The sequence below is a fragment of the Schistocerca americana genome, chromosome 1 (assembly GCF_021461395.2).
Source record: "Schistocerca americana isolate TAMUIC-IGC-003095 chromosome 1, iqSchAmer2.1, whole genome shotgun sequence".
In the NCBI taxonomy this organism is placed as follows: domain Eukaryota; kingdom Metazoa; phylum Arthropoda; class Insecta; order Orthoptera; family Acrididae; genus Schistocerca; species Schistocerca americana.
The window spans coordinates 427,993,153-428,007,109 of NC_060119.1; the positions used below are offsets into that span (position 1 = coordinate 427,993,153).

Genomic DNA, 13,957 nt, shown 5'->3' on the forward strand with positions numbered 1-13,957 from the left:
AACCATATTTGTAACTACGTTTGATTTCATACCATTTGTGAAGTTCCTAATGAATTTAAAAAAAGGCAAAATAAAAATAAATTGTCAGTAGTCAACAAAGAGGGATTCGAAGTATGTTGACTAATTATAACTACCGACACTGGCTATAAACATTAACAATTTATTTAAGTACAATAAAAGTAAAGTACTATTTTAAAGTAACAGCCTCATGGAAGTGATGTTTTTCAAATGTACAGTTCATATATTTCTTTGTAATTTTGACAAGTGTAGTTTTTCTTGTGAATATCCTTTTGAGTTAGCAGCAGTCCATTCATTAAATAGTATTTGATCACCCAGTGTTGCCCAGTTGCTTATTTACCCCAATCTTACATTGGATACCAAAGGAATGAAATCAACTTGTAAATTAGGAACAAACATGGGTCACTTACATGCCGCAGAAATGTAAATGAAGTATACAGTTGTAAAGAAAAATCTTTTAAAGGTTTATTGTAATATTATTTTAACACACAACTTGATTATACACAGTTTTTAAGTTTCTCTCACTGCACAAGAGCAAGAATCATAAAGGTGTCCATAAGAGAAATTTGGCGGTCTGAAATTCACCCCACAATACTCAAGACGAGTAGAATGTCAAATGGGCCGACTTAGAGCAGGAGAGGCACCACAGGTTATTTTAATTCCCACTGTCTATACTTTTCTCCAAATAAATTCACAAAACTTTGTCAGCATGACCAGGAAGGATTCAGGATTCATACTCATAGCAGTGGAAGTTCAAACACGTAAGAAAATAATTTTTTTTAATGATATGAATATAATAGAGGGAAACATTCCACTTGGGAAAATATATCTAAAAACAAAGATGATGTGACTTACCAAACGAAAGCGCTGGCAGGTCGATAGACACACAAACAAACACAAACATACACACAAAATTCAAGCTTTCGCAACGAACTGTTGCTTCGTCAGGAAAGAGGGAAGGAGAGGGAAAGACGAAAAGATGTGATTTTTAAGGGAGAGGGTAAGGAGTCATTCCAATCCCGGGAGCGGAAAGACTTACCTTAGGGGGGAAAAAGGACGGGTATACACTCGCGCGCGCGCGCACACACACACACATATCCATCCACACATATACAGGCACAAGCAGACATATTCAAAGGCAAAGAGTTTGGACAGAGATGTCAGTCGAGGCAGAAGTGCAGAGGCAAAGATGATGTTGAATGACAGGTGAGGTATGAGTGGCGGCAACTTGAAATTAGTGGAGATTGAGGCCTGGTGGATAACGGGAAGAGAGGATATATTGAAGGGCAAGTTCCCATCTCCGGAGTTCGGATAGGTTGGTGTTAGTGGAAGTATCCAGATAACCCGGACAGTGTAACACTGTGCCAAGATGTGCTGGTCGTGCACCAAGACATGTTTAGCCGCAGGGTGATCCTCATTACCAACAAACACTGTCTACCTGTGTCCATTCATGCGAATGGACAGTTTGTTGCTGGTCATTCCCACATAGAATGCATCACAGTGTAGGCAGGTCAGTTGGTAAATCACGTGGGTGCTTTCACACGTGGCTCTGCCTTTGATCATGTACACCTTCCGGGTTACAGGACTGGAGTAGGTGGTGGTGGGAGGGTGCATGGGACAGGTTTTACACTGCGAGCAGTTACAAGGGTAGGAGCCAGAGGGTAGGGAAGGTGGTTTGGGGATTTCATAGGGATGAACTAAGAGGTTGCGAAGGTTATGTGGATGGCGGAAAGACACTCTTGGTGGAGTGGGGAGGATTTCATGAAGGATGGATCTCATTTCAGGGCAGGATTTGAGGAAGTCGTATCCCTGCTGGAGAGCCACATTCAGAGTCTGATCCAGTCCCGGAAAGTATCCTGTCACAATTGGGGCACTTTTGTGGTTCTTCTGTGGGAGGTTCTGGGTTTGAGGGGATGAGGAAGTGGCTCTGGTTATTTGCTTCTGTACCAGGTTGGAAGGGTAGTTGCGGGATGCGAAAGCTGTTATCAGGTTGTTGGTGTAATGGTTCAGGGATTCCGGACTGGAGCAGATTCGTTTGCCACGAAGACCTAGGCTGTAGGGAAGGGACCGTTTGATGTGGAATGAGTGGCAGCTGTCATAATGGAGGTACTGTTGCTTGTTGGTGGGTTTGATGTGGACGGACGTGTGAAGCTGGCCATTGGACAGATGGAGGTTGTACTGGTTGTTACCTATCTCGTTTCTTGATAACTGAATGATGTGGAATCTTACGTGGTATATTGTGGTAGGACCACATTCGCACCACGTGTTTGTAATTGATAATAATACGAGTAGTTCCAGCACAATTTCAGCAAGGCTTATTTATTAGTAGCTGCTGAAAGATTACACACTGCAGATCTCGTTTGTCTAGGGGTTTTGTCTGCAAAACATTACTCTAACAAGCATGGCCTGGGTTTTCTTCTTGTTTGAAATAAACACTACCGGGTTCGAATTACTTTCGGCTAAAAATAATATTTATTCGTACTCTTTGTTTAGTAACTACAATATTTTCACTTCGAACATTGATACCCTAAAAATGCATTATACTGTACTGGTCACTTAAACACGTCCATCTCCCTCCAATACCGACAAAGAAGTGCCGGGCAAGCCAACATGTGCCCGGAAGTTGCAGACATTCCTGCATTCCAGATTCTTTGGTCTTCTGACCTTAATACACTCCAAAGACACACATAAATAAATATATATAAATATACAACATTTAACATCTCAAACAAATCCATTATTTATCATAAAAGAAAATATTCATAAATAAATAAATTAAACACATTGTATGGCAACATAATGAAGTTACCTTAACTCTCTACTGTGGGCATCGTACTTTTCGCATGAGATAAACTTTATCTCTGACAGTTAATTACATTACAAGGTCAACATCAAGGAAAGTGGCATGGGATTTGGAGTAGGACCAGGTGAATCTGATGGAACCAAAGGAGTTGAGGTTGGAGAGGAAATTCTGGAGTTCTTCTTCACTGTGAGTCCAGATCATGAAGATGTCATCAATAAATCTGTAACAAAATTTGGGTTGGCAGGCCTGGGTAACCAAGAAGGCTTCCTCTAAGCGACCCATGAATAGGTTGGCGTACGAGGGGGCCATCCTGGTACCCAAGGCTGTTCCCTTTAATTGTTGGTATGTCTGGCCTTCAAAAGTGAAGAAGTTGTGGGTCAGGATGAAGCTGGCTAAGGTAATGAGGAAAGAGGTTTTAGGTAGGGTGGCAGGTGATCGGCGTGAAAGGAAGTGCCCCATCGCAGCAAGGCCCTGGACGTGCGGAATATTTGTGTATAAGGAAGTGGCATCAATGGTTACTAGGATGGTATCCAGGGGTAACAGATTGTGTAAGGATTCCAGGCGTTCAAGAAAGTGGTTGGTGTCTTTGATGAAGGATGGGAGACTGCATGTAATGGGTTGAAGGTGTTGATCTACGTAGGCAGAGATACGTTCTGTGGGGGCTTAGTAACCAGCTACAATGGGGTGGCCGGGATGATTGGGTTTGTGAATTTTAGGAAGAAGGTAGGGGTGTGGGGTGTCGGTGGGGTCAGGAGGTTGATGGAGTCAGGTGAAAGGTTTTGTAGGGGGTCTAAGGTTCTGAGAATTCCTTGAAGCTCCACCTGGACATCAGGAATGGGATTACCTTGGCAAACTTTGTATGTGGTGTTGTCTGAAAGCTGACGCAGTCCCTCAGCCACATACTCTCGACGATCAAGTACCACGGTCGTGGAACCCTTGTCCGCCGGAAGAATGACGATGGATCGGTCAGCCTTCAGATCACGGATAGCCTGGGCTTCAGCATAACTTTTGTTTATGATTTTAGATGTCATACAAGATGCAGAAACGTTGCATTTGCTGGATATCACAGATAAGTTTGTAGCAAGGCCTTTCCTGGGACACTCAACGTCCACCACAGAAACACACTTTACAGCAAAGCAATGCTTGCACATAACATTGTCCAATATTAACTGTGACAGTATATTAGCATCAAGAGTAATATTACATGAACCTTCAGATTGACAGCCTCCATTTTTATTAGCACGAAAAACAAGTTTCCTTCTTGAATTGAAGTACTCGGTGGTGGTTTGTTTACTGGCTCTGAGAGGTTGCAGTCTTGAGCCACTGGTGTAACATTTGTTGTAACATCCTTTACTGTGCATCTGTTGCCCTGGTGACATTATTTACAGTTGTAGCAACGAATTCTAGGTATATTGTGCTATAATATGCCACAAACGAACACAAAAATAACACAGCCAACTGAAAATTGTTTCAAAATTCAGACCACACTACAAGCTTGTAACGATTCATGTTGAATATTACTTAACTTAAGTTTCTTCTGCTTGGTCCATTGATGAATGAACATGAAATTTTTGATGGTTCACAAAATTTATTCACATTAATTGACATCTGAACTGCACACTCATGTAAACAAACCACGGAGAGGCTTCACTGATCTCTTTGACTTCCAAAAGTAACTTCAAAACTGACTTGTCGCAGCATCGCTTTATATATAATTTTAACAATAGCCTCCAAAATAAAGCATTATTAATTTTGTACAATTTTGATGTTACAATTAAAATTTACAAAACGTAAAGAAATCTTTAGTTTTCCATAAGAAAATCATTCTGAACTTTAATTGCAATAATGTTTCTTGTATTATTTTAGTTACGTAATTAATTACAGTTTGTATTTGGTTACTATCATTCGATGGTAGTACAGAAGTTGTGCTTTATCTGATTACATACATAAAATGCACAAATAAGGCTCAAATTCTGGAAATTGGAAAACTGTGAGAAGTAAACAATTGGAGAGTTAATTAGAAATATAATTACAAAGAATATTAATTGCAGAGGAAGGCATAAAAATAAATAACAAATGAATATACATTGCTTGGTAATAACTTCTAAATTGTTTCTCAAGATAGTGAGTGAGGTCTTCTGTTACTGAATTTTTAGATTACAATTTTGTTAATTAAAACCATTGATTTTTCGTGCTAACATCTCTGCAGTCTCTAGTTATTTATTGCTAAGGACTTATTACTTCAATTTCTTGATTTGTTACTTAATTTAGTGTATGTGCATAATTTTATCAATGACAACAATCCACCAATAATTACGACAACGCACGTCCTTCCAGATCATTCCACACGCCTTTTCAATGAGTATCAAGTTCTTTATCAAATAGGACATAGTGATACATATAAAGACACACATACAAGGCCTTCAGAAGCACTGAATTGTCCGATAACTATCCGGATGCATATAAAAAAAGTGGAATCAGACATTTCATATGAATTTTTGGGAAGGCTGTATCGTTATAAGCTTTTCAAAACGGAGAACAAACAAAAATCAGCACTCAAAACAATGCATGTCAATAGCACCAGAGGAAGCATCGATATCAGTAGTCCCTTGTTTCATGAATAACAATCTCTGGCGCAAATATAAACATTTGAATTTTACAGAGTGAAATGCACTTACATATGACAAGAATGTTGTGCAAAGGGTTGTGGCGTCGAGAACACAAGTGTCACTAAAATTTGTTGTGTCTTATAGTTAAAAGGGCGATTTTACACACATTGTAAATAAAACGATGGAAAGTCCGGGTTGCAAAAATCAACAATTTCGAAAACAATAGATTGCTACTCATCATAAAGATGACACATTGAGTTGCTGACAGGCACAATGAAAATGCTGTTACACACTAATATTTGGGCCAGTCTTCTTCAGAAAAAAGAAAACACACACATTCACACAAGCTGGCGCACATGACCACTATCTCTGCCCTCTCTAACCGGACAGCTAGAGCCAAAGCAGCTGGAGACAGCGGTCATGTTTGCCTGCTTATGTGAAAGTGTATGTGTGTTTTCCTTTCTTTTCTGGACAAGGCTATGGCTGATAGCTTAATGCATAACAGTCTTTTTTTCATGCCTGTCAGATTCTCAGTGTGTCGTCTTTAGAGTGAGTAGCAATGGATCTGTCTCATTATTGTAGATGTTAAAAATATCTAGCTCTGGAAAAGTGAATATCCCGATCTGCTCAACAAAATTTGACTTAGTTTTTTTCTGCTCCTTGTTGTACAACATCTTATGGTGACTGAGTGTGAGAAATTAATTTAGAATAAACTAAAAAAATTATAAATTGTCACCATTCTAGGTTCCATAACAAGCTGGAAAGGGAGTAGCTTTGCAGTTATGACTTCTGTTTATTGAATTCACGTACCCACACAGCTGTGTTCATTGAAAATTTATTAACTCACATGTAATATATTTTAAAACATGTCAGTACCCTCCTCGGGCATCTTTCAAAGGCCGTCAGTATTCAAATTCTCAAGCACAGAGTAAATGAAGCCTGCATAGGCCATAAGATTATGACAGCCACCAGCCAGCAAGCTGCATAGTCTGACTGTCACCACCGTCTTGTAGCCCAAAGTTTATTTATTAATTTTGAAGTAAATTAATGATATGGGCAGCTGGCCACATTTTCACAGTACATGGTATGCTGAGATAGTGATAAGTTGCAGATAGGGGTAGAGTGGTAGAATTTAAATAAACGGTTTCCATAATATTCATCTTATGTTCTTCTTCCTCTTCTTCTTCTTGTAAGTTGTAGGCTCATAGTTCATTTTGAAATGTAACTTTTTACACTGTTCTAGAGGATACTCGGCTAGTGGACTTTTAGGTGTTCATTTTTTGTCATTTCACTTCACATCACATTCAACATCAACCGTGATGCTAACACAACACACACAACCTATACGCCATCATCGCACTTCAAACTCGTACTACTCACTACCCAAAGACAAAGGTATATCTCCAGCACCATCTAGCAAAGAAAATACTATCATCTATCGACCTATTTGTGCAAAATCATCTTTGAAACATATATTTCAAAAATAAAGTACAAATAATTGTTTATCATTGCTTATCTTTTTAAGAAGTCCATAATCATAATTACATTAAATGTTTATATCAATATTATGAGAAGGAAAGTTGGTACTCACCATATAGTGGAGATGTTGAGTTGCAGATAGGCACAACAAAAAGACTCCTACAATTAAAGCTTTCAGCCATTAAGGCATTTGTCAACAATAGACATACATCCCCCCCCCCCCCCCCCACACACACACACACAACTGCAGTCTCAGACAACTGAAACCACGCTGCGAGCAGCAGCACCAGTTCATGATGGGTGGGAGTGGTAACTGGGTGGGGTAAGGAGGAGGCTGGGTTGGGGAGGGTGAGGGATAGGAGAGTATGTTGAAGTGGGGGACAGTGAAGTGCTGTAGGTTAGATGGAGGGCAGGGGAGAGGTGGGGAAGGGGGGGGGGGAGGTGGAGTAGTGGAAAAGGAGAGAAATATGAAGACTGGGTGTTGTGATGGAATGACGGCTGTGTAGTGCTGGAATGAGAACAGGGAAGGAGGTGAATGGGTGAAGACAGTGACTAATGAAGGTGTTCATATATGTGATGTTTTCACATTTTTGTATAGCTGTATGGTAGAGGATTTCTGGGTTTTGAGCATAAACTTGGAAATCAGTCATTTCATATAATTCAAGATCGGTTAGTACGTGTATCTCACCATAACCAGTTTTCTTGCAGTAGTAATTGGCAACAAATAACCAGGGAGTGACAGGTCAGCTTGTTGGCTGGTGGTTGTCAAAGTCCTATGGTCCATGCAGGCTGATCTTGGTTTACTCTGTGCTTGCGAATTTGAGTACTAATGGCTTTTAGAAAGTGTGTGAGGACGGTATTTAAGTGTTTTAAAATGTATTAAATGTGAGGTGGTATACTTTCAATGAACATAGCTGTAGGTGAGCTGAATAAACGGAAGTCAAATCATAACTTCTCTTGTCAGTAACTTCAAAATAATTTGGTGTTTGTGCAGTACGTTATAAAGCACCATCGTCATTAAATTTAATTTTTTTTTTAGGGATAATTCGTAGTGCTTTGAAGTTTGTGTCTTTGGTGCATAGTCCCAGCTGATCCATCAACTTTGTTTTAGTTATTACATCCAGAATTAGAATTAGAACACTAAAGAAAGAATGGGTGGTGCAAATAGCTCAGAATCCCATCCCCACCTTGTTTATTTCTGAGTTACGAGTTGGTACTGTTCTTGCATATTGTGTTGAACAAATCAAATTAGTTTTGTGAAATGTGTGCAAAGTAAATTGTTGTAACATTCATTGAAGAAAGTTTCCTTGCATTGTTTGTTTTGTTCTAGGTAATAAAGCAGAGTCACATAATACTCAGCTTTTTAGCAATGGAGTGCAAGATAACAGATGAACATATAGACATTATTTGGCAAGCTGCACAGTTAAAACACTGCAGTAAGCAAGTTCATGACCTTCTTCCTCCACTCATTAAAAACTTGGAATCTGGGCCTGTGTTACATCTGTACAATCTTCTTTGTAAAATGGAACCTAAAGACCACACAGAGCAGGTAAATATTTCATATTGTTTGTGTACTGGCAATGGTTGCATCTGTGGTATTAAAGCATGTCTTGTACAACATCTAATGTGCCTAGGGAGAAAGCAGTAAGGTGTAATCAGAAGTGCTACAGGAGTATGTGTTCTCGTATATAATAATATTGGGTTGGTGCGTAAGTTCATAGTGTTTTTCCATAAGTTTAATATAAGCAAAACAGATACACATAAAAGAGACATTGGTCATCAAAATATATTCTCCTAACTGTTTACAAATCTGCCAATGCTTGGGCAATTTTTGATTCCGTGATTGTAGAAATAATTTGATTTTGTGGCAAAGAACTTGTCGAGCCATATTCAGAGTGCATTTTCAACCACATAGGGAGTTCCTTGAAGGTTGTACCATAGAGCGCAGAAAAGGTGAAAATCTGAGGGTGCAAGGTCAGGTAAGTAATATGGATGTGGAATGACTTTCCAACCTAACTCTTATATTGTGTTTTTTGTCAGTCTATCAGAATGTGGGCTTGCGTTATTGTGGAATGGCATCACTTCACACAGTCTTCTTGGTCATTGTTCTTCAATTGCGTCTGCAAGACCATTCAGTTGTTGACAATTAAATGTCAAGAGTGATGGTACACCTCAGGGAAGCAATTTATTGTACACCACACTGTTGCTTTTCAGACAGATGCACAACATGGTTTTTTTGTGAATGCGTGCAGATCTTTTTACAGGGAGTTGCTGCTTTGCTTGGGCTTGACAAATCCTTTCTTTTCCTTATGTTACCATAAAGACACTATTTATCATCACCAGTAACGGTACAGGATAGGAATGTCGGTGTTGTTCACGAAGCAGTTGATGATGAACAAGCAGAGATGCACATATGGCCACTGGCTGATTTTTGTGATTTTTGGCTTAGAGCATGTGGTATTAATACACCTGATTTTTTAACTTCCCCATTATATGAAAATGTCACATGATGGTGGAATAAATCACAGTTCATCACGTTTGCCAGTTCTCGAGTACAATGTGGATCATTGGGAATTAATGTGTTTAAACGATCTTAATCAAACCTCAAAGATCTTCCTGGATGTGGAGGGCACTAATGTCAAAATGATCATCCTTAAGAGAAAACCATTTTCTTGACATCCCCTGCCCAATGACATTATCACCACCCCACATACTCTACAACAGTAGTTGACCTGTAGTGTGATGATAATTAAGTGTTGTTATCAATAATTGTACAATCTCTGTATAACAATGCTGTCATTCAATATACTGCAATACGTTTATTAAACTGCGGTAAATACTGTGTGTCATTCTGCTGCATTTATATAGCATGTGCTTTGGGGTGTGCACAAAATTTTTAGCATGAATTTTCATTCTGCAGTGGAGGGTGCAGTAATTTGGGATGTTCTGGCAGATTAAAACTGTGTGCAAGCTGGATTGGGTTTATAATCTGGGACCTTTGCCTTGGAAAAGGTCGCATGTATGAGTCAGAGTCTGGCGCAAAGTATCAATGTTGGGAGTTGATTTTCATGTTAGTTTAGCTTTGCTTGAGGATACTTAGCCACTGTAGTGTTCATTATAGATGGCATAAAGCAAACAGGACACATATTATGTTAAGAGATGACAGTAATAGTTGTCCAAGCATACTAAGTTTTCAAGGGAGAATCAGGAGCAGAAACAGTAGCCTAATGTGGTGGTCATCCCAGTCTTTCCAGTTATCTGGGTAGACAATGACTGGACGACACAGATACCAGACTAGAGGCATCCAAAATTTTCTTATACCCCACCGTGCATACGGTCACCTTTTTTCTTACATACCACTGTAGTAGTATTGGAAAATGAAAAGAAAAATAGATATTTGGGTCATTGAAAGAGATCTGGAAAGTAGGGAGAAGATACTTGTGCATTGAAGCTTTGTGTTGGGCCGTATATAACAGACTGGTGTTTAGTACGTGCGTACAAAATGCAGAAAAGACTATTGGTTGGTGCACAACAAGAAACCTAACATCATTGACATTTTCAAAGGATGGGAGCAAAATTACAAAATGATAAGATTGATGTTCTCGTATAAGTTCATCACTTAACATTCCAAATTCTGTTATGAAATGTAGTGGATAACCAGTATTCAGAGTATTAATACTAGCCAAACTTTTTATTTTAATATATCAATAAATTTAGTAATTTTTTTTATTGTAAGTGTGCCAACAAGGTACACGAAAATAATAAGCTGGGATGAAATTGTAGAATTTCATTATATGGATGTTTTTGGTTGCTTCGTTATGTATTTTAGAAATTTATTTATAACTTTAGACTTTGCGTATGATTTTTAACTAACTATGAAAAGTTGAGTCCTGAAAAATTAACTTGTTTCTAAAAGTAACTCATTGATTGAACAACAGTCAGATGTTACATTTTGTGATATGTTTTGCTACTTAATTATATCTCATGTGTTTCCAAAATTATTTTCAGAGCCTGTATCTTGCTTCAGCACTTATAAAATTTATATGGACAAGTGCTGGAACCTACAGCCAAGTAACGACTGAGGCTCCTTTTTTATCAATGGGAAATAAAAGTGTACTGAAACCTGGTGTTAATGGCGCAAGAACCAACCGAACTGGTGACGTTAGCAGCAGTGAAAATAGCATCAGCATGGAGAATAGTAACTCTGAAGATGAGCAGGTCTGTATTAGAGAATTGTGTTTTTATGCTTTTTTCTCTCTGGGTGACATGTCTTGTGATATATAATAATAGACTGAAAACTCTCTCTCTCTCTCTCTCTCTCTCTCTCTCTCTTTCTGTCTCTGTCTCTGACTCTGATACACACACACACACACACACACACACACACACACAGGGAAACAATAGTAAAGATATAAGCAAAAAAAAAAATTCTTTTTCCTGTTACTTTTTATTGAATAGTCTACATTGAGGTGACAAAAGTCGTGGGATAGCGATATGCACATATACTGATGGCAGTAGTATCATGTACACGAGGTATAAAAGGACAGTGCATTGGTGGATTTGTTATTTGTACTCAATTGGTTCATGTGAAAAGATTTCCAATGTGATTACTGCCACACAGCGGGTATTTTCAAACTTTGAATGCTTAAATTCAAACAGCCACAATACAGCAATAGACATGAAAAGATGATTTTGCATCATGATAGTGCTCGACTCCATGTTCCAAAACCTGTCAAAGCATATTTGGAAATGTTGAGATGGAAAGTCCTACCCCCCTGCCATATTTTTCAGACATTACTCCCTCTGACTACCATCTTTTTTGATAATGGCACACAGCCTGGCTGACGAACACTTCCAGTAATTGGATCAATTCTTGGATCTCCTCAAAAGATGCCCAGTTCATCCACCACAGGACTCATATGCTGCCTGAAATATGGGAGAAAGTATTGCCCAGTACTTTGAACTGATAAGTTTTTGTAAGTTTTTTGCAATAAAGCCTCTAACTTTGAGAAAAAGCAGAGGAAGCAAAGTTGTAGATTTAGTAATATGTATGGAATGTAGGCCACCATTAAATAATCTCCCCCTCCTCAGAAACAATGAAAGAAAAACCTTTTTTTACTGCAAATGAGTTCATTTTTTCTCAAAACATTTCTCTTCAAAATTTATTCAGTTTTGTACATGTTCAAGCTGTTTGTTGAGCACCTCTGTAATGCTGTTGCACAGACTGAACAATTCCATGACAAAATGCATTGCTCTCCCTCCCTCCCTCCCTCCCTCCAAAGGAATCCAAATAGAAGAACCATACTCAAGAATTGGTAGAACAAGTGCCTTATATGCCACTTCCTTCATGGATGAGTTACATTCTTCCCACTATTTACTTTTTGCAGTCATTTCACTTAAGTTCACTGTGGATAGTTAGTTCTAGATATTTTATGATAGATGTAGTTTCCAGCAGTTTATTATCAATAGTGTAGTTGTTCGCTAATATGTTTCTTTTTCTTTGTATGCACAATATATTACATTTATTTACATTTGAGGTTCAACTGCCAGAGCCTGCCCCATTCATCATTCCTCTGCAGGTCGTTCTTAAATCGATACTGTTTTCTGATGTGGCTACTTTGTTACAGACAACTGCATCATCTGCAAACAGACTTCAAAAGTTTCCAGCACTTTCTATTCCTGAATCTGGTCCGATAATCAGTAAGCTTGTGCTGTTTTTTTTTTTTTTTTTTTTTTTTTTTCCCCCCCTCACTAAATGACAGTGCGGGACTGTGTCAGATGCCTTCCTGAAGTCAAGGAACATGGAATCAACCTGAGCGCCATTGTCTACAGTGCTATGGGTCTTGTGGAAGAACAGAGCGAACCAATTTTCGCAAGATCTTTGTGTGTGGAAGTCTCGTGGATTTTTCTAGAGGAGATTTTCACTCTCCAAAAAGTCATAATTCTTGAGCATAAAACATGTTCTGAAATTCTACTGCAAATTGACATATATGGGCATATAATTATGTGCATCTGTCCTGCAGCTCTTCATGTAAACACACATGACCTGCTCTTTTATCCATTCAGTAGCTACCTTTCATTGCTCGAGCAATCTATGATAAACTGATGTTAGAAGGGAGGCAATTTCTTTCCCATAGTCTCTGTAGAATCTCATTAATATCTGATAAGATCCTGACGCTTTTCCACTACTAAGCAATTGTAGTTGATTTTCTGTTCCGAAAACAGTTATCTCAGTATCTGCCATTTCGGTGGCCATTCGGTGATTGAAAGAAAGGGCTGTGTTATGATCTTCTATGGCAAAACAATTTCTGAAGATTCAGTATTTTGGCCTTCTCTGAGTTAGCTTCCATTTCAGTGCCAATGTGGTCACTGAGTGAATGAATAGGGGATTTCGATCTGCTTACTGATTTTACGTAAGACCAAAACCTCTTAGGGTTTTTATAGGTATTCAGATCAGTTGACAAAATTGTATTTTCAGAGTCATTGTATGCCTCTCTTTTGCCATCTTTACACTCATTTTCATTTTGGTCAGCTTTTGTTTTTCGGGGAGTCTGCTGGCAAAAAATATTGCTTTTGTGTAATTACAGTGTTATGAAAAGAACAGTTGCTACTCACCAGATAGCGGAAATGCTGAGTCGCAGGTAGGCACGACAAACACACACACACACACACACACACACACACACACACACACACACACAGACACACAGACCATAGTCTGTGACTGCTGAGGCCTGACTGCTTTTACGAAAATTTACTCACTGAAAAATGTGCAGCTCTCTCCAAAATAAAACCTGAAATTAGCTGCTGGCCACTGATGTCAACTGTAACAGTACACCATAAACAATAACAAGCAGGAACCATGCTCTGAATACCTCCATCTGTATGTATGTGCATTATCCCCGTCTAGTGCGTGTGTGCTGATTCATAAGTATTTGGAATTGATGTCTGTATCCACATGCGAATAATTTGTCTGCTAATTCTCTAAGTTCCATCTATTCTGTCACCAGATGGCTGACACACTAGATCCATACCATTCATGGCAGAT

At 38.8% G+C, this 13,957-nt stretch overlaps 1 protein-coding gene across 1 annotated transcript in view; it reads left to right on the plus strand.

Moving 5' to 3' along the window:
- The window catches only part of LOC124602586 (ubiquitin carboxyl-terminal hydrolase 34), a 499,996-nt gene that overhangs the window by 25,437 nt on the left and 460,602 nt on the right, over positions 1-13,957 (plus strand). The window contains exons 7-8 of the mRNA XM_047136330.1: positions 8,240-8,458; positions 10,918-11,127. Coding sequence (XP_046992286.1) covers positions 8,240-8,458; positions 10,918-11,127 — 429 coding nt within the window. The remainder of the gene's footprint in view (positions 1-8,239; positions 8,459-10,917; positions 11,128-13,957) is intronic.